Genomic DNA, 24,967 nt, shown 5'->3' on the forward strand with positions numbered 1-24,967 from the left:
TGAATATCTTGTAAAACAGGAACCAGTCAGCATGGTAAAATGTCACTGAGTGAACACAGCAATATAATACATCAAATGCCATGTTAAGATTTGCTAATTGTCTATGAATTTCATCTGAATTTCTTCACATTTTTTGCACCAGATGTTACAGCTGTGTGACCCACTTACTGTGTGTGTCTTACTGTAACTTCCGTGCTGTGATTCAATTGGTTTAAAGTTTATGCGACAGTCCCACACTCCGCCTTTCTGCTCATACTGTGCTGCAGCTCAACAGTCCGGAGAAAGAGGGCCTTGTTGTGGGCTGGACCGGTTCATTGACCAACATTATACTGCAGGTCACGGCAGGACAGAGGAGCAACGGGCTGCCAGAGAGGTCAGTCGCTGATTTGACAGCTCTGTTTTTCTTTTAAAACAACTTCTCAAATTCGTGTTGCTAAGCTAGCTCGCTAGGTTAAAGGGAAATGTATATAAAGTGAGTTTAGGAGGTCGAAGAACAACACTTACTTTGCTGGAGGAGTGTTGTACCTGAACAAAAACCATGATACAACAAAAGAAAGCGTTTAAAATAGGGTCGTTGTTTGCTTAAGTAAGATTTACAACGAGTCAGAGTTTATCTTCGGGGCTAAAGTTCAGCACTTCACTGGAGGAGATGACAGTTGCTGTTGTGAAACATGCACGAGTATACAGCGCGCGCACGTTATGAAGGGTTTAGCGCGTTGTGTTCAAAAGCAGCTAAAATGAGTTGGAAATCATCCTCTCAGCCAGTTTACATTTGCCACGCGAGACTACCGCTGCGGCTAAATCCTACTTTTGCTCTGCAATTGGCTGATCTGCAGAAAGTGGACTTTATTGCAGTGAGTGCCAACACTTTTGTGAAAGTGCTTCACAGGGGCATAGAAATACACGAAATACAATGCATTAAGAAAATATAAACATTTCATTCAAAATAATAGCTGCATTGGTTAACCTCTTGAAACCTAAATAAATTGGCTTGATTTCTTTCAAAAACCTGGGAAAAGGGAAAGCTTAAGATTAAATGACCCAAAAATTTTCAAAAAATAAATAAATTACAAAATTATTAAAAACATTATGGGCAAAAACAAAGAATTTTTCCAGAATTTTTCCTGAAAATTTGAAAAATAATAATGATTCTGTAAAATACATTTAAACATATAATTATGATAATTAGAAATATAGTTTCTTGGACATTCCCCTAGGTTTTCTAAAAATAATCTAAATATAGTAATAATAATGATTATTACTATAACTCTACTAATATCTTGCACTTTGCGGGAAAAGTTCTTGCCAATTTGCTCACTGCCTTTTTTCCCATGTTTTCAAAATGCCTTGTGAAGGCATCTGAACATGGCACAACAAAACCCATGTCAATACAGGTTTCAAAGGGTTACAGAAAAAGTTATGTTATTAAAACGGTGCGTAAAGGGGAACACCACCTAAATTATGAGTTGCAATATGTTATTTACATGGCACGGGGAAGTTTAATCAACATCTGTGAACATGACCATAAATCAAAGTTAGTCTCAAACTTGTGATGTCATATGATTGTGAGTATAAACTCTGGAGCTGCTCCATAGAGAATGAATAGAGCCTGATTTTATGGACCCACAGAAAAGTTGTTTTCTTTATTTAAACCAAAATGAGCTCTATTGTAATGTAGTGTTCTCAGCAATGAAACAGATAATATACCCATATACTCAGAACATTCCCCTGGGTTCTGTCAGTGTCATCTATGAAATGGGTGTCCCATCTTCAAAAATGAGTTGCTAGAAATTACTTGATTTGTCAGAAAAAAGCCTATTTTGTTTTAAGAAAAAAAACAAACAAAAAAAAACATAATACAGTGCTAGATTAAAAATTACTAAAAAAAAAATAAATAAAAACAAAAAACAGGAAAACTAATCTCTGATTCAATAATTACTGGAAATAATCTGCTAAAAATCATCCAAATTGCTCACTTTACACAAATTGAGTTCACTGTTTTGGTTAATTTTTTCAGTTTATCAATTGCTCTCTGTTGTTGTTATTTTTAAGTATTGAATATAATATGAAATGTCTATAAAATATGTTGGGATCCACCAATCTAGGACATCTTTCTCAATTCATTGCCAATGGAACAGCTCTAGTCTTTACACTCTGATGACATAACAAATTATCAATTTATAAATTTGGGATAGAGTTGCAAATTTTCTCTAATTTTTTAGAAATAATACGTTTGGATTTTGAAAATGTGTGCAGTTTCCCTTTGATGTAACATTATTGTGCAAAAACTGAGCCCTTGTAATGAGGCAATGCCAACTTGGGACCTCTCAGTGTGAACATGAGCACATACTTTTCTTCTCTAAAATTGTTTCACTTGAGGGATTTTTAGAGGCCTGCAGAAATTAAAATGTCCAACATTTCACAAGAACACTGTGTAATAGATTTTTCCCCCCTCTGTTATCATCTTGTGACCTCTTGGATGGTCCTGACCTCCAGGTCGGGCTCTGACTAAATGCTTTTCAGCCCATGCAAATTAATCTCGCTGATCTGGGCCTACACTGTTACACATGAATTTTAACGATATTAGACCGTTCAACTTTTAAGAAAGCAACTTTGGTGATTTTTCTGTCTTTCTTTTTTTCTTTCAATCTTTCTGTCTTTCTTTCTTTCTTTCTTTCTTTTCAGCTCTAACACCGTCCCCTGTTGCAAGTGTCTCAATAGTTTCCTGGAGATATACCAGCTGGTCCATTAATATCAAAGGTCAGAGTGTTTCAGCTCCAAAGGGAGTGTAGCAGCTTTTCTTTTGCTGAAAGAGGGTGATGTGTCTCAGTATTGTGAGGATGTGACACACAGTCCTACAATGCAATACAAAGAGGCCAGACAGCCTTTTTTATGAGCACTTTGCTGGAATCTCTTGTCAGTGAGATGATTACTTCCAAAAGTCTAAAACAGCTAAGTTTGTATTACATAACAGCATTCCTCTTAATATGTACCGTGGCCCTGAATTTTATCTCTGGTTCATCTCACACTTGATATCGTGGAGCACAGTCAGACTTTGCTTTGTAATAAAGCGAGTGAAGATGTCATCAACTGCCTTTCAGAAAAACATGTTGCTCAACGGAGCTGTTGCAACGAAATGCAATTTGCAGTCACACCGAGTCTGGAGCACCACAGGTCATGAAAACATCAGAGAGCATTTTATTCACCCTGACATCTAAAAGAATCTGTGATCAGAATTAGCAGATGTACGATATAAAGGTCATATGTTGGTGAAACTGCTTGTCTGTAGTGTAGTTTTCTGGGTTTTCTGGATCCCCGCTGGGTTTTATTTGATCCTATCTGAGGCTCGTCTCTCTGACAGCAGTTCCTTCTGTCAGGTGGATGTGTAGCCCAATCTACGTGAGCATTTACTGCGTGCTACAGGCATTAGGTTACAGCTGTTCAGCTTCATTTCTTGTGTTATTGCTGTATGTTTCCCCGGCAATGAGATCACAGAGGTCATGTCTGTCTTTGATGTGTCTGCCCTATACATCAGGTCAGCCATGATTAACAAACTGTGTACTGGTGAATACAGGTGGAGTCCACTGATGTCTCTGTGTGTACCATCTGGTAGAACACAAACAGATGTTGTCCACATGTTGGCGCCAGCAGCTATCATGCCTCTTTGCCTTTATCACTTTCATCTCTTCATCATGTTTTTCATTATCAGTTCAGTTATTTTCCTGAATAATTGTTTTGGCCCCTGACATGTCAGAAAAAATCCCAAAGATATTTAGTTTACTATCACATGACACATGAAGCTGGAACCAGAGAGAAAATGGCTTAAATGGACAGTTTACCTGCAAATCAGATACACATATCTTTTTTTATATTAGCTTTAGTGCTATTTATTAATCTAGATTGTGAGTTGCAGAGTGTTGGAGATATCGGCCATAGAGATGTCTGTATTATCTACAATATACTGGATCTAGATGGCACTCAGCGTGCAGTGTTCAAAGTGACAAAAAATACATTTCTTAAAAAAACTCAACCGAAATGTCTCTTTCCAGAAATCATGTTACTCAAGATTATCCACAGACCTTGTTGTGAGCAGTTTTATAAAGGATGCATTTCCTTTCTACTGAGCTACACCTCCAGACGGTATCACAGCACTGGTCTTCCACAATCTACACTGAAGAAAAGAAGATTTCAAGAGTTTCGCTGAGCTAACTGTCATTGAAGCTCTGCCGAGAAAGACACCAGTAATGTTTCCATCTCGCGCTGTCATGATCACGAGCCCCTCGCCCATGAGTAGATGCACGCTTCCTTCTGTGCAGTGATTTGGTTGGAGGATGTAGTTTGATAGAAAGAAAATAGTTAGAAAATAGCTTTCGCACCACAACCCAGTGCCATCTAATTCCATTATACTGAAGAGAAGGCAGATGTTTCTATTACTGGTAGCTCCAAAAACTCGCAACTCACAACAAAACAATCTTTAGTTAAGAGATTTTAGTGTGAACTTCCCCTTTAAACAACTAATTGATCATCATAATAGTTGCAGATAATCAGTTAATCAACTAATCCTATTAGAACTATGTGAAATATTATAAATTTTCCTATTACAGGAAATTAGTCCACACTGTACCATGGTGTCTAATTCTTGTATTAGACTATTATAAGCAATGTGACAAATAAGTGAGCACGATGGCTTTTTGGTAATATTGGAATTTAGTTTGATTTTTACACCTATATGATGGATTTTGTTTATGTTTGACTATATTTTCATCTGGTTAATTCATCCATAAATAGATTGTCAATCCATGACATTTTTTTGAAATGCATTTACATGCAGTATATACCAATATTGTGTATATTATATTTATTTGATTAATCTGGAAAATAATCAGCAATGTTTGTTCTAGTTTTACATTAAATACTGTATACCGTGACTTAGGATTTTATCCATATCGCCCACTCCTCGAAAAAAAACATTCCTCTGGCACCCCACTGTCACCCGTCTTGTGCGAAGTTGATTTGAAAATTACATACAATTTCTCCTCCTTTCCCCAAGAAGAAAAGAAATGAAGAAAATAATTGGACGATTGATTGAATTAATTACGGCTTCATTTGACCCTTTTCTCTGACCCAATTAAGCATTAGATTTAGTTTTTATTGAAGGCAATAACTCATTGTTTTAACACAAGAGGGTCATTTTCACTTGAAGCAATATTTCACTTGAGTAATTCTTCTGGCCTAGTTTTCATTTAAAGCAACACTTTACAATAGTAGACTTGCAGTATTGCTCAATATTTCACTTAAGAACTTTCGCTTGATATAAATGATGTCGAGGTCCATTTTGCCTGCACGCCTTCATGTGAGCTTGTGAACAATCAATCTCCAGGATTACAGGCCCGCTGGTCCGTTCTTACAAGGCTACTTCTTACCATTAGTCATGCTTTTCTCTGGACTCTAATCCATAATTTCAAATTAGACAAACTTCTGGATCCCCAGAATTCTTGCTCATAATTAATCATGTCTGTATCCCTTTTATGTCACAGCAATCATCACTGCACACACACTAAGAAGTTAAAGTATTAAGCTAAATTGAAGGATTAAGCCAAGACTTGTTTGCGTTTTCACTTTCTTATAGAAAACTTCTTTCATCTGGATTGAACAGTTATAAATTTCTTTTAATCCTGTGAGTTTTTTTCCTATGATGTTGCCACTTTTAAAAACGTACCTCAGTCACTTTGAAATGCTAATAAAATGTCAGGCTGTACTTCTGGCATTTTGTAATAGATGTCACGGAAGATGGCAGAATGATTCTCACTCAGGCTCATCTTGCTGTGCTTTGGCAAACGTTGGCCTCATTAATCTGTCTTTTCATGAGCAAATTCTAAATTTTATCCAGCCTCTGATATTCAGACTTTATTATTTCAGGATGCTATATCATTTTAAAAATGCAAAAATATAACAGAGGGAAGCAAACAAGAAAGAAAAAAATGTATCTGTCAGTTTTTAACCTTCAACTTTGACACAGTGTCGAAACTTGAAGTGTTTGCTTGGCTGCACCATTTCATATTTTAAGTGCAGTTTCATCCTCATTGCATCATTGTGTTGACAAATGAATTTAACATGGTTGAGTTGCCTTTCTGCCCATATTCTGAAACCGTCTGACAGGACAGAGATACCATTGCCAAATTCCTGAGACATTCTCCTCTGCAAGATAAATTAGATCAGCCACTTAAACAATGGATATCAGAGATGTATTTCATCATGCATACCGAGCAATGTGAGGTGACTCTCTGTTTCTGACACTCTATATTCCATGTCAGAGATTGAATCCAGCAGTCACAATGGCAGACAGCAGGAAGACTAATGAGACTGGAGCTGCAGCAGCAGAACCAGCTAATGGAGACCAGCAGGTGAGGAGCACTGTGACCCAAAATGACACATATTCCAAAACCAAGGCTTATTATGAACTCATTTGACGCTTGATAAGCCGCTGTGGGGAATCAATCATTATCCCTAACGGAATACTTAAACTCTGCAATAAAAAGAGCTTTTCTATACACAGACAGGATGATATTTCACATTTTTATGTCTTTTCAATGACAGTAATGGTTGTATTTTCGTCCTAGAATGTTGTGTCCCGAGTGAGCAATTTACCTCTGGTCAGTTCAGCTTGCGAGGTGGTTTCCAACGCCTACAGCAGCACCAAAGACAGCGTGCCCTTGCTGAAGGGGGTGATGGATGCAGCAGAGAGCGGGGTCCGAACTCTGGGAGCAGCTGCCACCACGGGGTCCAAGCCTCTGTTGGACATTATAGAACCACAGCGTGAGTTCTTCTCTCTTTGCAAAATATGATGTAATGTATTCGCAATGATGGCATGCTATAAAAGAATATTGCAAGCCTGTTGCACTTTAAAGGTGTGAAACTGATGTCAGGTCCACTTGTTAGCTCTGGGTTAGAAAACAGCATGAAGAAAAATAGGTTTCTTCTTCTAAGAGCAGAATTTCCACATCGTTTACTGGAAGTGTCATCTTTAAAACCCTTTCAGTTCTTAGTCTATTGTAAACATGAAACAATTACTGTTTTTGTTACTTCTTGTCATCACCTCTCACTGTTCGGGTTAGCTGAGGATTCTTTTCATTTCGAAACCATTTCATGTTTTTCCTCTTAAATTATTAGTGAATTTCTGTCGTGTACTTGTCTCAGTTGCTACAGTCAATGAGTACGCCATGAAAGGACTGGATAAGGTGGAAGAGAAGCTGCCTATTCTTCAACAGCCAGCAGACAAGGTCAGCAAGAAACACCTTTTGACTGCTCATTTGGATTTATTAATTATAATGTTACCCTTTATCACACTGGGTCTCTTTAAAGAGTAAAAGCCCTTATTATAATGTCTGTGGTATCTTACACATCCATATGTCAACACACATCACTCTGGTCATTTACTAGCCTTTTAAATAAGTCCTCAAGTTGAATTGGGTAACCATAACAACGATGTTTACATGTCACACTATAGAGTGGTGCACGGATTATGTTTCTGAGTAACAACCTAGAAGTTAACATCGCTCCGGTTTCCTCGACAAACAAAAAAAACAAACAAAAATTCCATTCGATTTTGAATTATTGCAGAAAAGCTCTGTGTGTCACAAAAGTTTATTCTTGTGTGTATTGTTCAGCAGGAGAATCTTCACAAATGAAAAAAAACACCCACTTGTGATTCTTTAATTGGCGTCATCGCCAAAAGTCAAAAGCTAACGTGTTGCTATAAACGAACTACACCGCGGTCGCCTGACTTCAAACTCAATCCCCACAATAAGGCTGTAAAGCCACGTTCGGCCCGATGACGTTCTGTAGTCTCATTTAGCCACTTAGTAACAGTTTGAAGTGGTTTGTTTACTCACATATTTTATATAGAAGGGGAAAAAGTTTAAGCTAAAATACGCAAAGCAGCTGCAAAGTGTGGCTCATACAGTAATTGTTTCACGCCGGAAGAAATTCTATATTACATAGGTCAACATGTCACAGGACTGAATAGCTGCACGTGTTAAATGTCTGCAGTTCATTGCTAGCAGTTAAACTATCCCCAACTTTTAGTTTGACTGCACTTATCTGCAGAACCAAACGGCTGCAGCTCAGAGAGGCCACTGCAGCTTTCTATAGCCATTGCAAAACGGCTGACCACAGGCTCCACTTTGCTGCTTGGTGTATTTAGGCGATACGCTTGTGTTACACACAGACTTAATTTCAAGCATTTTACTTAAAACCCATTCAAAAAACCTACTGACTTCAAGACGGGAAACTTGAGGTGCTAGAAGGTTAACTCATTTCTGGGTTTAAAGACTCATCCCTGCTGCACTTTATATGTCAACAGTAACTGTTACTTCTCGGTGGGAAATCGTCAAGTCACGTGATAAACTGATTACAAACACACATAAAGATGATATGACCACACTCATTGATCCTTTGATGCAGTATATGGCCGTGGTAAGTAGAATGAAACACTCAGAGGTGTCCTATGAAAGAAAACAATGGAAACGATGGAGTAAACGTCACTCCCTAGCCTCCACCACTGTCACAATAGATGGTGAAGGAGGACCCAAAATGCAGAACACAAAACAGGTGGATCGATTTGCAATGAAAAAGAGTGTACAATGCTGATAATCAAGTCATAAAAACAGACAGGTAACCAAAAACAAAAAAGCACAGATAAAATATGAAACAAAACTGAAACAAACCGGGATAATACTGAAGAACTCAGGTGACAACAGGAGCAACGACGATGGAAACAACCGGCCAGGATAACAGCAGGAAAACCACAGAAGGGAAAAACGCAGCAGGGATAACAGACAAACTGACAAAGGGAAACACACAGATATATATATATATATATGCACACCGAACTAATCAAAACAGTGACACACAGCTGAGGCAGGTGGACACAGGAAACAAATGATGGTGTGGCTGGGAATGCTCAGGTGGAGCAAACGAGACTAAAACAGAAACAGGTGTGCAGGGAAGACAAACAGTGAAGGACAGACCAGACTTATAAAAGATAAGTGAGCCAAATCAGGGAAACACAGAGACAGGAAGTGAAACCACACATGAAGAATGAAAATATAAAATAAAACACAAACAAGGAAAATAAGAAAACTCCAAAACAAAGTCCACACTATAACACGAAAACCCAAACCATGACAACCTCGGCCCTTTTCACCCATACTGTTGCACCCTGGATTATCACTTTCTCTGTTCACTGCTCCTTGTAGGTCAAATTGACAGTCATATCTGCCAACAGGATAAGAGCTATGTAGAAAATACAAAATAGCACCATCATTGCTCTCCAAGCATGACTCATAATCTGTTTTATTCCTCCTCAGGTGGTGTCGGACACAGTAGGTATGATGTACCAGTCGGTAGCAGGGGCCAAAGATGCTGTGGTGGGGGCTGTCATGGGCGGTGTCGAAATGACCCGGGCAGCGGTCAGCGGAGGTATCATCACCGCCATGGGCACCAGTTTGGGGCAGATGGTCAGCAGTGGGATGGGCCTGGCCCTCAGCCGATCTGAGGACTGGGTTGACCAGAACCTGCCGCTCACTGAGAGGGAGCTGGGTCAGTAACTCTCCAAGATGTGGAAAGCGTAATGAGTCCATAAAAACCAAGGGAGGTGATACACCCATATGGCTACCGCTGAGGTTTAGACGGGTGTGTTTTGACAGTTGGATGAAATGAAGCTGAAACAAGGTTGCAGTTGCAATTAATTAATTATGGATGACGAGTGGCCAGTTTGTAACGTTTTTATCACAGATGCTTGTAAATAAGTAGCTTTTCCCAAACTTTTACTTTATAGCTGATGAGATAACAAAGAAAAAGACCCTGTCAGTCAGCAGTTTATCCTCTCCTGATTATAATTGAAAAAGTAGAGCTGTTTCACCCCAGTGCTTCATAAATCATGCTGATGAAAACAAAACTTTAATAGTAATAACACGCTTTTAAATTAGATTTAGTTGTTGTCTGTTGTTAGCCCTTTCATTTACAGACCTGTCAATCAAAGTGGGAATTATTCCAAAGATGTGTATCAAATTTTGGTACACTTTTTTAAATAGATTTTACAAACTTTTGTTATTCCTTAAATTGCCAATCAAGATCTGCTACACCACTTTAATCAGATTTTTGGCCTTTTTTTCCCCTTTTTTTTGACATTTGCACTTGCAAAAAAAGTAGCATTTCGTCCCACACTGGCATATGAAAAAGACATGGCAGCTGTATTCTTTCTTCTTTCAATTAAGCTTTAATAATGCTACAGTTTTGCTTTAAAAGTCAAACACAAAGATTTATCCCTTACCTTACTCTATGTTTAATTTACACTGATATACACACATGAAATACATTATAATGTGTAGCCAGCATTACCACTATTTACTTAAACTCAGCTTATTCCATGATTAATATGCGTGAGTGATAGCATTAGCACTATTTTCCACATAGTGTGTCAGTGTGTCCTTGCTTCACTGATCCGTAGATCAAACAGCAAATTTTATGAGACTGCCCAGATGAATTATCATTATAAAGGCAAGACAAGGTGATGCAGTTATATGAGGGGTGGTCGTGACCAAAGTGTTAAAATCTAAAACAGTGACGGGATCTGAACGCGTGAATGGTTGATGCTATTCATAGAGAAAGAGAGGCAGGTCATTCCAGTGAACTTCCCCTCTGTTAACTTGGCCCGTAAAGCACCCACAATTTCCAACACTCACAGCTTTGACACCTGCTCCTGTGATGTCATGTTATCATGACAACCTGCCATACTCCAGTATATCAGGAATACACCAGAGGACATCCTAGTCTCTGGAAGTGGATGTGAAAAAGATGCAATTGCATTGGTAATCGACAGCAGCAGCAGCAAAGTACCCATAATGGCAATGCTCAGGGGATTTTGGATTTGTTCAGTGGTTACTGCGGCTTCTAATGGAGGCACAGGAGACAATGTTACTCTGCATGATAAAGTTCATAACATAGCAAAAACTGAAGGAGTGGTCAAGAATGGCTGTATTGTTTTTGAATTTAATGCTATTTACTTTATTGTTCATTTTACAGGGACAGCGCACAACTAGCAGCTAATTTGCATGTGTTGTCCCTGGGCAGGTTTAAAAAAACAAAAAAAAACTATGCTAAACAGCAAGTAGCCTACACTACCAAAAAACAGGAGAAGACATACAAATTCACAAATATAAACATTTCACTATATAAAACAACACAACACATAATAGTCCATCAGAATAAAATCAGTCTGACAGGCAGTGTTCGAGGCAATCGTTGGTCATGACACTTTGATGCAAATTTTAGCCAATACTTGAGCCTGATTTTAAACACTGCAAAACTTCCAGAGTCTCTAATACTTGCTGATAAGGTGTTCCACTTCCTTAAAAAACAGTAAGAAATTTATTGACCAAATGCTGTCTACCTGAACTGTGGTACCGAGTCAGCCCTCATAGACGCTCTTGTCCTACCAACCCTGTGTGGCTGTTTTTGATTGTCCTTATTTAAATTTCTACAACATGAAACATCTTTTTTGAATATTTGACATTAACACTATTCTCTCTCAGCTGCTGTCGCTGAACCTGCCACCACAGAGGTGACCACGCCATCAACCAGCTCCGGCTACTTTGTCCGCTTGGGAAAACTCTCTGCCAAAGTCCAGGAGCGAGCCTTACAGCAGTCCCTGGTCCGTGCACAGCATGCCAGGGATGCCACCTATGCTACAGTAGCTCAGATTACCAGTACTCTGGACCTGCTAGAGAGCGCCCGTACCAGTCTGGGTACCGCCGGTAACCAGATAGGAGGAGCCTCAGAGCAGCTGCTGCAGCGCTGGACAGAGTGGAAACAGAAGCAGGTTGCAGCTCGACAGACTGAGTCAGAGCCAGATGGGACCAGCGATGAGGCCGAGGTCAGGGCTGAAGCTTTTGGGAATTGACTTAATGGTTTCTAAACAGATTATTTCTACATTTGACAGCATTTACACTGTATATAGTGCACATATGCTTCATGTATACTCCAGAGTGACTTGGAATACAATTTGAAGAAATGATAGAAATCTTAGAGCATGACGATAAGAGCAAAACAAGTCTTAAAATTCAACGAGACCAGCATTTCAAAGGCAGAGTAGGAGTGATTTTACATTGTATCATCAGGATTAGGATGAGGAAACTACCTTGGCTTTAAGGGGGAGGGAGTATGGAAGGGATAGATGTGTTACAGCTATGATATATGCTGAAATTTATATTTTGTCTTTATTTTTATTTCCCCTTTGTGTTTACAGCAGCTGGAATGGCGCGTGCTCTCCATGGTTCATGGTCTGAGCTCCCAGCTGAGGTCAGCATGCTCCAACGTGGTGTCAAGTGCTCAAGGTCTGCCAGGTGCAGTCCAGGACCAGCTCACCAGGGCAAGGCAATCAGCTGAAGAACTGCACGTCTCTCTGGGGAGCACCAGCACCATCACACCCCTCCTTGTGGAGCGGAGCCGTCACCACCTGACCCAAGTACTAATTGCACCACGTTGTCTTTACCGCAGCGTTTTTGTTTTGCTGCATCAGCGCAGCTAAAAATAGCCCAGTGCTTGAAGTTTTAATTTCTGTTTTCAATGCCATCACTTTTCACAGTGAGTCCTTACATCACCTTTATATCGGTGCTTGAATAATACCCATAGAGTCATACTTTGCATAAACAAACATGCTTTCCCAGGGGCGTGTGCTCATTCATATTCATTAATGAAAGTAGGACAGTCTTATGTTGTATTTAGTAATGTACACATGTAACCTAAGTATTTCCTACTCAAAAATAATAATAACAAATCCAACAAAATATTAATATTTCGTTGAAAGTGATACTAGTATGTGCTTGTTCCCAGGTTCAACAGTCTCTGGATGGTGTCGTGGAGTATCTTCTAAACAACACACCACTCAACTGGCTAGTGGGACCTTTCGCCCCTCAAATCACTGAGAAGCCAGAGGGAGATGTGGCGTCGAAGCAGAGCGGACCCCGCAAATAGACTTGGAGACTTTGTTGTGTTTCATGAGTTAATGAGTTAAGTGGTGACAGGGGTTAGTGTTTACTGTAGAAGGACCACTTAAAAATTTATATATAAATGCTTGCTTTAATGAAAGAGGCCTTACATTCATGTAGTCATGATGCACTTGTTTTTCATTGAACGACACTACTTTTGTGATGTACAAATTAATCATAAGTCAGTAAACCCTTTGAAACCTGGAGCAACATCACATTTCTTGTGCTGCCTTCAGTTGCCTTTCATAAGCATTTAATCCTTTTGAACCCTGAGCAGATTGGTGCTATTTTTTTAGAAGACATGGGAAAAAAGTAGACATTTTTTTTTGAAAAGCAAGAGAGGAAAAAAGCTCAGGCAAAACTATATTTATAATAATCATTATCACAAATTTAAAGTTATGTTACAGAATTTAATATCATTTTCCCAGGTCATTTTTTGCCTTTTTTTGCTTTAGTTCTTTTACCTTTTCTCTTTTTTTCTCAATTTTTTTCTTGTACTCTTAACCAATTTTGTGCTAATTTTTCAATTATTTCTTTTGTTGCTTATGGCCTTCTTCCCATGTTTTTGAAATAAATCAAGTCAATTTGCCTCGGTTTCAAAATATCAATAATGGCTGAAACTCTGTCCTGCTGCCATAGAGAATTTACACATTTGTGCACTTTATTATTTATCCTTAATGATAAAAATATTTTTTACGTATGCTGAAGGTTAATCTATGTATGTGCCCTGCCCATATTAGTGTTAGAAAGACTTTTGTTAGTGCCTTAAAAGAACTCAAAGCATTCCCAGAGCCAAAATTATATTGCCTGTCATACCATTTCAAGGCTCTAAATTCCCTTTGTGAGAACTGAACAGACATAAGCACGCAACAATTACTGAGATCTGGAGCACAAAGTGCACTCATTTGCTTTTAGATTTGCAGTTTTAATTTCAGTATTTTGAACCTTGATTAGTTTGTTGAAGCAGCTGTTGAACTGTCAGTGATATGTCAATAAAATTTGACACAGCACAGTGTTAGTGCCTTGCTTGAATACTTCCATAAAGGTGTCAGATGTGAGTTTTTTGTTGCCTGGTGTTTTTGTTGGGGTGTTGGACTTTGTTATGTTGGCCCAACTGACTGAAGGCTGAATCGATGCTGAGGATGACGTCATGGTCGTTGTTTCGAATGTCGGGAGCTAGCGCTGCTTAGGAGGCCGCGCGCGCTGCTGGGGACAAAACTTGTACAAATCTGAAGCCCAAGGTCGTCGACAGCCCCCGGTACCGTGAATTTCAGGTACTGTCTTCATCCTAGACCGCTACGAGAGACTCCCGCTGCGTGTAACCGATTTAAAACCAGCTAGGACACTGTCGGGAAGCGCTCTGCTTTTGGGGCTGGCTGATTATGCTAGCAGTTGAGCTAACGTTAGCCTGCTAACACTAGCCTTTATTCGATTTAAAACACAAGATTTGTTTACGGTCTGTCGCTATGGACGCTGTACTTTTTTATTTTCTCGATTTTCGTCACGATACAGGGCTACCGAGGGAGTTTTGTCCTTGTCAATGCATGGGTATTCAGTGTCAGACAGACAAAACATCCAGCGAGGCTGTTTGCTAATATTACAGTGTTTGCTTTGAGCTATGCAAGCATAGGACGCCAATTGTTTTCTGCTGCGGACAAACTCAAACTGGGGACAGTCAGCTGTAAGTTGTTTAGCTAGACTCTAAGCAACGTAGCGTTAATATTTCCTAGGTCATCGGTTTATTTTAGGTTAAAGTTTTCGGGATGGTTTTGTGTGGACATGTCTTTAGCTTTGTTTCTTTTTTTTGTTAACTTCGTCCTGACCAAAACATCTTGCTGTGCGGCGGAAGAGAGCATCAACTAGCTGAGCTAGCTTGTGTTTAGCAGCTTTTTATAGTGTACCTTTTGATTTACTTGATGTGCACAGCTCTTTATCTACTTTTTATGACAATTATACAGACTACTACTTTTAAAACTTTTGGCGCATTGTCCTGATGTTGCAGGAGGGCATTACATTATTAAGTGATCATTTTTACTTTGTGTTTTTTTGCTGCCATATCTTGCCATTCATGACTGATTTTGTCTTTTATTCAGAAATACAGTTTAGATTCTGTTACGTGCGATAAAGTCCACTTCTGCTTTAGTGGCAGAAGTGCACTTTTCATTCTGTTGTTGGTGTTGGATTTAATTTTGGTTGATGAAGGTATGAACCTGTCTGACTAAACCTTCATTGCAGCTACATTAGTAGGTCATATCCCCTTATTTTCCAAAGTAGCTCACATTTTTCCCCACTCCACTCTCATGCTCTAATGCCAGTCTCCAAACTCTTTTAGCTAATAATAAGAATAGTCATGTAACCTAATAGGGACTGCTAATCATTTTGACTAACTTCTGCAACCCCATTTTCAGGAAGATCCTCTCCCATCCCCCTTACCCCCTCTGTCAGAGCATGGCTCAGGAGACCAATCAGACGCAGGTGCCAATGCTTTGCACTATGGGATGCGGTTTCTATGGTAACCCCCGCACCAACGGCATGTGCTCGGTCTGCTACAAGGAACACCTGCAGAGACAACAGGGAGGGGGGCGATCCAGCCCCCCAGGAGAGAAAGGTAGGAAGATGGGAGAGACATTAAAAACCAAGGGGAGGATGCTAAATATGGGTCTGCTAGTTGGGAAAGACAGGAACTTGGAACAGGAGCTCATTCAAAAACTGTACAGTCACGGGGGGCACTTGAATTTGCTAAAAGGGATTGGAGAACAGAGGTAGCAGTAGCTGCCTACACTGTGGCATCACAAAGCAAGAGAGTGACATCTCCATCTGTTGTTTCACATTAATTCAAAACACATCTGATCGTGGTAGACAAACACGGGCTTATAATAGAAACAAATGGAAAGTCTTCCATGCTTAGGGAAAAACAACAGGTTCTGTGTTGTTTGTGCGATCAGACTGTTCTGTCCCCAAACAGCTGCTACATCACCGGCAGGATCACCAGGGTCAGCTGGTGTCACTGTGGAGAGTACAACCCCAGAGCCCAGTACAGAGGTGGCAGGGACCCCACCTGAGGAACAAACAACCAGGTATGTTGACTGACAGATGGGGAATGTGCTCAGCCCCATACTGTTCCTAAGTGTCCTCAGACTATACATAATCATGAATGAGTGGTAATTTTAATGTCATTCATGAAATAAAATTATACACACAATAGAGAATGAAGTACATTGTGTTTGTCATTCTATTAGGCATTTGATCATAATGCCTGTTTAAATGACTAAATAATGAGTAGAGCGGTTCGTCACTAGCTGCAGCACATTGTCTTCTAATGTGTTCTCATTTGTCCTTTCAGTTAATTCAAGTACAACAGCTTGCCTCTGTAGAAATCAAACATGGCAAGCTGCAGCATGTATGTTTACATCTTAATGTTCAAAATACAACCCTCTGGGATTACAGACATCTCCAGCTCCATTTTACAGAGAAGATGTAGGAGTGCTGTAATCTGACAGTTGCATGCATTAGAATACCTGTCAGCCAAGCACAATGCAAGGTCAGAACTGTCTGTGGCACTGCGTATTTAGCAGTGATATGTGGCAAAAAATAGCATTTATATGTGGCATCAATTAGTTTGTAATGTCACTGTTTTAGTCACTTCGAGGCTTGTCTGGACTCTGGACTCATTTTGTCTAAATGTCCTGGTGACTGAGTATCTCTGCTTTGCATTTTTGTTTATACAGCACACATTAACATTAAACCAATAGACTGTGTAAGGTTGACGTGGTTTTTTGGTAAGCAAAACTACTTTTTCTTTTTTTGATGAAATTACACACATAATTCTTGTCCGTAAGCAGGTTTTGCTACACCTTACTAAGGTAAAGTGACTCTTGTTATTTATTTATTTATTGTGGATGGCTTGTCATTAAGTAGTACTGACTAGTGCTTTCTTTGAATTGTTTTTTTTTTTCTGTGCCATTTTCACATAATTTCTGATATTTTTGTAGGTTTTTTGAGGATAAGCTCTTTTACTCTAATGGCAGGCAGAATGAACTGTATCACAGCTCTCTTGTTTAGAGTTGACACTGAAAGAAAGAGCTGAAGTTTAATGTTCTGCGTTTTAAAAACTTGCTCAAGGGCCTGTTCTTAAAACTGCTGCATAATGTTGAATAATTGTTGCAGGCCTGGTTCATTTTCTGTAATTAAGCATTTTGTTAAGGGCTCTTGTTTGGTTTGCTTTAGTTATGCCAATAAATAATTCTTTGTGAATTTTTAAATGTATTATGTGGGAAAAGTATTTGATGATGATTTTAGAGTTCTATGAGGCTGATTTATATGTTTAAAAAATGTGTTGTTGGTGCGTGATTTTGTTATATATGTACTTAAAATTTACTGGAATGAAATCAACCAAATGAGGACAATAGACTGGGATGGATCTTAGAAATATAATCAGATAGACAACTAGAGGATTTAATATTTGAGCAGTAACTGTGCTGTATTATAACATAAGACTCATGCCTACAATACAGATTATCCACATTATAATGAACCCAGTTATCAGAGACGTTGCACCAGTAATGGGTTTATTCCTCCCAGACTGTCTACAGAGAAGTCCAAACAGTCATTTGTTCCCAGTGTGATGAAATGTTGGAATTATCAGAAGGGATTTGTGCCTGATCTGTCTGCACAGTTTAATCGCGGACAATTGTGCTGTGCACTGCATGTATGCACTGTCACGCTTTCTGCACACTGTGCCTGTTTTGTAGCTGCCTGTGTCTTGTCAAGTTGATTGCGATAACTTTTTAAGGCATTTGTCAAAGAAGTTTACAGAGAATGTGCTGAAAGAGATCCAAAGTTATAGCCAGTCACTGAACAAATGATCATGGGGCCATGTATGCTGCCAATTAAAACAAGGAAAATGAAAGTTTCAAAATGCCAAGATTGTTTCTGTGGTGAGACAAGCCTACTTTATTGTTTGGATTGTGTTCGGTCCATTTTTACATAGATGCCTGGTACATTTTGGATGGCTACAAGAGCATCTGGGTTGTCTGTGAAGTTGAGAGGGGAATCACTAAAGCTATGTGCAGCCTAACAGATTATACACAGATGTTTGGAATATTGGAAAATAATTGCTTTATGCTCTATATCTATTTTTGTTGTTTTGATCTCAGTCCCAGCTCTCCCAGCCCAGTAACCCAACAGATGACAGCTATGAGCATCTCCCAGGATTCGGGAGCTGTAGACTCTGATCGAGCGGAGGCTGAGGAGGGAGAGGAGGAGGGTACTTCCAACAGCTCAGGTAAACACCACAGAAAGCAGAGGTCCTTACCTTTTCCCAAATCAGTCCCTACCCACTCTCACATAAAGTGAGTCACACTTGCAGCTGTGAAGGGCACTTATTATTAAGGGTATGAATAAACATGTATAGTGTGGGATGCACTTCCCATTTTCTACTTTGAATTATGTGACGCCTCTCCATTTTCCAGCATGGGTGTTTCTGTTTAGGGGTAATTGAGTTCTCAAATGAGCACCTGTGTGGAGGATGAATGGTTATATTATCTGCTTATTTATTCCACATCACACTAACTGGTTTGGGATGGCCCTTAATATCGCAAATCTATCATCCAAATGTGTAAATGAGCAGAGTGAGTGAATAGGACTGCAATTAGCTCTGACGGAGAAATAAAAAAATAAAAATTGAGCTATTTTTTTATCGACTCAAACATAGAAGCTTTCTAAAATTTAAATTTAGACCAAACCTTTTTATTTTATATCTCGTAATGTGTATTTCATTGGTAGCTTTAGTACTTAACCTGTTGTAACATATAGTTATCCTAGGATAAAGCATTTATTTGACAAAGTAATGGATGAATTGTTTTCTGAACATTTTGCTTGTTTGTGCTTTTTCCCATCAGAGCCAGTGGAGGAGGCAGCACAGGCTTTGTCTGATAGTGACCAAACTCCGGATAAAAACAAGAAAAAGAACCGCTGCTTTTCTTGCCGGAAGAAAGTGGGCCTTACTGGTAAGGAAGATAAAAATTCTGCACACATACATATATACATATATATATATATATATATATATATATATATATATAAATATATATACTGAGTAGAGAGCTATTTTTCACGGACATGTTTCAGAAAGTTTATAGTCAAAGTCGTTCTTTGTGTGGGTGCTCCACTTGGCTGAAAATTATAACCTGACAGATTTTGAGTTTTTTTTAACACATAAAGAGTTGGTACTTTTTTATAAACTCATTGCACTCTTTGCATGTATATGATACCTTATTGCCACATCATTACCTTTGTCTTCATGGTTTTACAGTGCTAAGTGTCCAAATGTTGTTTTGGTATTCACATTGTGCCACAAAAGAGCAAGGTAGATGGTTTTAAAATTCACAGCACTGCCAGAAGTCCCTCACTAAACCTGAAGCAAGAATCACCTTATCCAAATGAAAATCTTGTAAATAAGCAGACATTTTAGAAAATGACACGGTTTGTCTAAACTTTACCAAAACAAAGAGACAGTGACACAGTACTCACTTTTGTTAACTAGAATTCTGTTTTTGCAATGACTTGTTCCTACATTTGGAAATAAGTCATTATTTGCTGCCTGTAGTTTGCTTTTCTCCACAACCAAACACTTGGTACAGAGAGCAACATACTGCAGGTTAGTGGTGCATTTCACAGTGTACTGCTGGCCTCCGCCTTTTTGTCAAGCTGGATTGCCTCAAAAGGAGGCTTCGGTGGCCCTTTAGGGTTGAAAAGTAATATTTAGTATTTAAGGCCTGATGGTAGTACCCTTAGGGTCTAGTTGAACTCTAGCTGAGTTGCAGACCTGTATTCATGTCTCTTTTTACTCCGTTTAAGGAGCATTTTGTTGCACAGTACTTAAAGTAATATAAAATATGGCCAGATAAATTGCAAATATACTCAGGCTGTGTGGTATTCTGTCCTTAAATGTGTAATGATGTTTATAATAAAGCTTTTATGTTTGCGTCTCTTCACTGAAGGTTTTGACTGTCGCTGCGGCAACCTGTTCTGTGCCATTCACCGTTACTCTGACAAACACGACTGTCCCTACGACTACCGGAGTGCAGCTGCTGCCCGCATACGCAAGGAGAACCCCATCGTGGTGGCTGAGAAAATTCAGAAGTTATGAGGACTGAGTGCAAAACAAACAAAAAGTCTCTCTGACTTTGTGAATTTGAACAATGGCGACTTGGATGAAAACACCTGATATCATGGCTTCATTTGTTCATGGTAGTGTAAGACGGGCGGGGTGGGGTGGTGAGGTTGCAGCCACTGTCCAGACGCTTCCCTTACTAGCATCTCCCTCTCTCTCCACTAGTGACTGCGGCTAAACCTGAGTGTTTCTGTGTGTGTGTGTGTGTGTGTGAGTGTTTGTATGAACGTGTGCACATTTGCTTGAGAGTCGGGGAGAGAGCCGTAGGGGCCTGGTGGACATTAGTGTTGCTGTGGGGAGGGAAGGCATTTGATTTTACCCCTTTTTGTTTCTCAACTTGGGGGATCGTGTGGGTTTATTTTTATACAATCCCTGTATGGTAGTTGAAATGAGACAGGGGTAAGCTGTTGAGGAATGTGTCACAGCCTGGGTAACGACACAAAGGTCAATTAAGAAGGTCTAACAACTTTTTAAAAACAACCTAACTGGGAGATTTCATGTATCAGCAAGACCTTTTAAGGGCTTTGGAATATAATTTTTTCTCCCAGACTGAAAATGATGTCAACTTCTTGTCAAATTGGCTCTTTTTTTCCTCCCACCTCTTTTCTCTCTGGGTCACCATACATTGAACTCCCATGTCTCAGCATTTTCCAGAACCGTTTCTCTTTGATATATTGACTTATCATACTGATATTGGGTGCATGAACAGTTATCGGAGGGGGATGGTCGGGGAGGGAAAGGGGAGGGGAAACTGAGAACCTTGACTTAACTGAGTGATTGAATTCTGTGTTTTGTTTTGTTGTTTTTTTTCTTTTTTTTTTCTGTTTTAATGAGCGTATGACATCAGAAGATCTATATTAATATATTGTAGTTAGCTTGAATTGTGTGATTGCATTCTATTTATTTTTTATCGTTTGGTTGGTCTGTGCTGGAGGATTGGCAGCATGTGTCAGCAAATCGTTAAGATTTGCACTTAACCTTTTCGATTATATTTAAGTAATTCCATCTTGATTATATAACCATTGAATAAAAAATACACAAGCTCTGACATGATGGAGTAGAGTCCAGTTAAGCCATTACAATAACAAATGTGCAGTAAAACGTCCGTAGTTTTGGATTTGGAAACAAAGCACAACAAAGTGTGTCAACTGCAGAGCACAAAATAATGTGCCGCACCAACTCAGTTTTGTTCAGCATCTGGGTCATTTGCAGTTTATATTTGATCTGTATAGCATTCTCGCGGAAGAAATGGCCTTCTCGTCCAATTGATGTTTTTAGCAAGGCGCTGTGTTCTCCTTGAATGCCCTTTTCTGTTCTAATGGAGTCAGAGTGAAGCTCCGTGTTTCTCTAACCACCAGCAGACCACTGACACATGCTGAATGAAAACTGACCTGGGTCGCAGTGACTCTGCACATTGACACGCCATCTGCTCAGCTAGAGTAAAGATTGTCGCTACAGAGTTGCGCGCTGTGCTCTTACAATGTGCTTCGCTTCAGACAAGTCCTTAACACGAAGACCGCCTCTAGCTAGCTTCTTCTAGGAAGATCAAACTTTACCTGCATGTGTGCAGCCAAACGTACAAGTTACTGTTTTCGTAACCGACTGCACAGTTTGAAACGAAGCTGGAATGATTAAAAAGCCACACAGCAGTAGCACAATGCATGGCTGGAACCCCGAGGTTCAAGTTAACAGGACTCTACAGTTTTGTTTTTTTCCAAATGTAAATACCATATGGCTCCTATTCATATAGTATAATCTTAATGTAGATTTTTGCCAGGTAATAAATGCGGGGGACTAAGGTGAAGAATAGTACTATGTGTATAAAAGTGCTTTTCATCAAGTATCAAAAAAAAAAATTAATGTGCCACAAGTGGCACTGATTTTTTTCCCATCTTGTTCTCCTTTTAATTTAAGTTACACAGCATCTGCCCACGTAATGTCCAAAGTATGTTCATTAACTGGCTCGACCATGAGTATATCCCACAGGCTTTATGGCTTCTTTTTTACAATACTAGTCAGATTGTTAACAAGCCCCTTAAGCTTTATTAACCTCGCTGAATTCCACGGTCCCAGTCCATGCTTTTATCCCGTTACTGAAAAGTCTATTCATAGCATAGCGATAACACCGAAAGTTAAAAAGGCCCCCTGTGAGACGCAGAGGGGCATTTGAGGTTTTATCTTCTCATTATCAAAAGCTTCCCTTGTAAATGTTGCTCGATCTTGATCATTAAATATTTATAAAAGAGGGATAGAAAAGGTGTGAGGATCTTGCAGAGCCTGTACTTTCAAAATAAGCTAATGCAGAATGTATTGGACGGCAATGACTTTTTTCCTTGTATGCACAGGATGTCGTGTTGGACCTGGTTGGATTTAATTTTGGCTCCTTTTAAATGGAAAATTGGCCTTCATTATAATTCCTGTTTAAGTCTGTGAGTGGGTGATGGACATGTGTTAATGGCTTTGTGACTTGGCGTGCGAACACTGAGGCTATTTACCCAGGATATGTTGGTCATCCAAAGCCCCTGACTGTGACTTAATTACCACTGGTGGAAACTTGAAATTAAGGAGTTTATGGGGATTCTTGATTATGTACAAGGAGAATAATTGTCATTTTCTGGTGAATTTGTGGTTGGAGCAGCTCTGCAGTTTGTTATTCCCTAATGTGTATCTTATATATTTAGAATATTCAAGCTTGCCTGATGGGTTGATAACCATTAGAAAATACTGTAACCCACAAATGCTTTCCTTTATTGATTGAAATTCCTATAAAAAAGATTCTGTGCTTGATTGTTAAGCTGCATAAATCTTGAGGATTTTACACCTGTTTTCTATTGACTGCTCATATCAAACCCCCACCCCCTTTTTTCTTAAAAACATGGGCAGTTTGAATGTAAACCACCATAATTCACATAATCAGCCGTAATGTCTATCAAACTACTCTGCCCTGATATGACTACGTTTTGGGTGGAGGCCCAATTTTCTACTAAGTGATTTGGGATAGTTGGATTATTAAAGTTGTTTTGACTGATTGTGATGAAGGCACCAGCAAATAGGGCAACCTTACCTAAATAATCTAGATATGATCAGTACATATACATTGCTCTTCCTTCTGTTCTGTTGCTTCGATAGAGTTTTGATGTCTTCAATCCTGTCTTTAGCACAACCTTTACATAATGTCTTCATCGTGCGAGGGTTTTGATTGATAATAATGATAAACCTGTCAGCTGTGAGGAGTCTGGTTTCACTGCAGAAGTAAAGACAAATGACGATGACTTGATTCATTCTGTCTGTTCAAGATGAGCTTGAGGGACATTAATTGAAATCTACAATGTTCACGGAGCTGTAGTTCTTGTCCCTTGGCACTCCAGTCCCCCAGAAACACCACCAGATATCTTTTTATTTAGTTTTTTCTTTAAAGATTTAGGATTGTATGATGTGTAAGAGTAAGTATAAAACAATAAATTCACAAAGTTTATTTTAAATTACACTTGTCTTTTGTATTTATTTGTTTTAATGTCGATTATTTTCTGTATAATAAAATAATTTATTCTTTTATAGGTTCTGTTAAAACAATTTATATATTTAGAGGTATGTAGTTACAGGCATTCATGACTTCTTTGCTGCTGTACATGCACATACTGTGGCCCCACTGCTTTGTACTTGTATATTGTTTTCAAATACAAAGCAAAACGCTATAGACACAAATGGTAGCACACAGTAGCACCTAATGTACAGCTCTGATGCAAGCTGGGAGAGGAGCTGCTACGAGGGGCACTTAACTGGACTGAATTTTACTCTGTATTCATAAAAACAGAACTATGTCACCATGATTTCTTGACATGATCAGGAAAACTTAGGAAGTCTATGAAAATAAAATCATGGTTCCCACGGTCATGAAATTCCTGGAAAAGTTATGAAATTAGAAAAGCTGTTTTCCAGGCCTGGAAATGGTTTGGAGTTAATAGAATATCTAAATAGATGTTTTGGCCATTTTTTTTTTCAATTATATTCATAAAATTCTCAAAACATGTCAGCATGTATCAATATTTGTTGTGTTAAAAATCTAGTGCTGTGCTGTGTGAACGTTGATTGGATCTTTATTTTTCCTTACCCCAAAAATAGGCATTTTTTGTGTTTTGCATGGTACCCATATGTGCTGATGTGGTCTATTGGCATATGCAGCTAGTTGGCGGCAGGAGTGTGTGTGTTCATAGGTCCACTCATTTTAAACAACCTAATTAAAGTCATGGAAATTGGGTGAAATACTATAGAAATGTTCTGGAAAGGTTTTGAAACTGAATTCGTAAAAACGTGTACGAACCCTGTGAAATTGACTAATGGCATATCTTTACCCCAAAACATACCAACAACATTTCACTTACCTGATATCAGAATTGTCGACTCGTTACACACTGTTTCCATCCTCAGAATCAGTCGAATTGAACTCAGCTGAGTGGGTGGATTCAAAGGTCTGGACCGAGGCAAACATTTCATCACACAAGACCTGGAAAGTGATAGAAGTGGTGTTTAAGTTTGGGGACAAACAAAGCAATACATCCACTGATGGTGACCTTTAGAGACTCACCGAGCAAGAATCAGTTTCACAGACAAGTGTTTTACACCTTTGCAGACCCCATATGTTAGTTTGCATAGTGTAAATGTCCCTGCCTAAAGGATGTTTACACCACCTGCTGCAAAGATAAGGCCAGCAAAAACATCCAAACTCAATAACTGCCTTTTCTCC

The 24,967-nt window shown here is 39.1% G+C and overlaps 3 protein-coding genes across 5 annotated transcripts in view; 2 read left to right on the forward strand and 1 right to left on the reverse strand.

The window, feature by feature from the left end:
- Window positions 1-683, reverse strand: part of sema6bb (sema domain, transmembrane domain (TM), and cytoplasmic domain, (semaphorin) 6Bb) — a 172,787-nt gene extending 172,104 nt beyond the window's left edge. Inside the window, exon 1 of the mRNA XM_088077846.1 lies at window positions 505-683. The gene's annotated coding sequence lies outside the window, so the exon portion shown is untranslated. The remainder of the gene's footprint in view (window positions 1-504) is intronic.
- On the forward strand, window positions 216-14,059 carry plin3 (perilipin 3). Of its 2 annotated transcripts, XM_088077847.1 has the most exons (9): window positions 273-373; window positions 2,686-2,760; window positions 6,315-6,404; window positions 6,621-6,816; window positions 7,198-7,280; window positions 9,369-9,600; window positions 11,595-11,935; window positions 12,308-12,526; window positions 12,895-14,059. In XM_088077847.1, exons 3-9 carry the CDS (start codon window positions 6,336-6,338, stop codon window positions 13,033-13,035), a joined length of 1,281 nt encoding a protein of 426 aa, XP_087933973.1. In that variant the 5' UTR covers window positions 273-373; window positions 2,686-2,760; window positions 6,315-6,335; the 3' UTR covers window positions 13,036-14,059. The 2 variants fall into 2 exon arrangements, with proteins under 2 accessions (XP_042339757.2, XP_087933973.1); XM_042483823.2 differs by lacking the exon at window positions 2,686-2,760 and having other exon boundaries at window positions 216-373.
- Window positions 14,060-14,176: 117 nt separating this feature from the next.
- Window positions 14,177-23,705, forward strand: LOC121938610 (AN1-type zinc finger protein 5). Of its 2 annotated transcripts, none has more exons than XM_042481825.2 (6): window positions 14,177-14,323; window positions 15,458-15,657; window positions 16,015-16,126; window positions 18,206-18,333; window positions 18,950-19,057; window positions 20,051-23,705. In XM_042481825.2, exons 2-6 carry the CDS (start codon window positions 15,498-15,500, stop codon window positions 20,197-20,199), a joined length of 657 nt encoding a protein of 218 aa, XP_042337759.1. In that variant the 5' UTR covers window positions 14,177-14,323; window positions 15,458-15,497; the 3' UTR covers window positions 20,200-23,705. The 2 variants fall into 2 exon arrangements, with proteins under 2 accessions (XP_042337759.1, XP_087933974.1); XM_088077848.1 differs by lacking the exon at window positions 14,177-14,323 and adding an exon at window positions 14,580-14,730.
- Window positions 23,706-24,967: the final 1,262 nt, after the last annotated feature.

This window comes from Plectropomus leopardus, chromosome 5, assembly GCF_026936395.1.
Source record: "Plectropomus leopardus strain MGB_pleo_1.0 chromosome 5, ASM2693639v1, whole genome shotgun sequence".
Lineage (NCBI taxonomy): Eukaryota > Metazoa > Chordata > Actinopteri > Perciformes > Serranidae > Plectropomus > Plectropomus leopardus.

What these genes read in the sequence shown, in the direction of transcription:
- plin3 (XM_042483823.2), top strand. Translation starts at nt 221, where the DNA reads ATGCGACAGTCCCACACTCCGCCTTTCTGCTCATACTGTGCTGCAGCT. An exon ending in GGACATTATAGAACCACAGC is followed by an intron (nt 6,817 to 7,197) that starts GTGAGTTCTTCT and finishes TACTTGTCTCAG; the next exon opens with TTGCTACAGTCAATGAGTAC. An exon ending in GCCGTCACCACCTGACCCAA is followed by an intron (nt 12,527 to 12,894) that starts GTACTAATTGCA and finishes GCTTGTTCCCAG; the next exon opens with GTTCAACAGTCTCTGGATGG.
- LOC121938610 (XM_042481825.2), top strand. Translation starts at nt 15,498, where the DNA reads ATGGCTCAGGAGACCAATCAGACGCAGGTGCCAATGCTTTGCACTATG. An exon ending in CCTGAGGAACAAACAACCAG is followed by an intron (nt 16,127 to 18,205) that starts GTATGTTGACTG and finishes TTTTGATCTCAG; the next exon opens with TCCCAGCTCTCCCAGCCCAG. An exon ending in GGGTACTTCCAACAGCTCAG is followed by an intron (nt 18,334 to 18,949) that starts GTAAACACCACA and finishes TTTTCCCATCAG; the next exon opens with AGCCAGTGGAGGAGGCAGCA.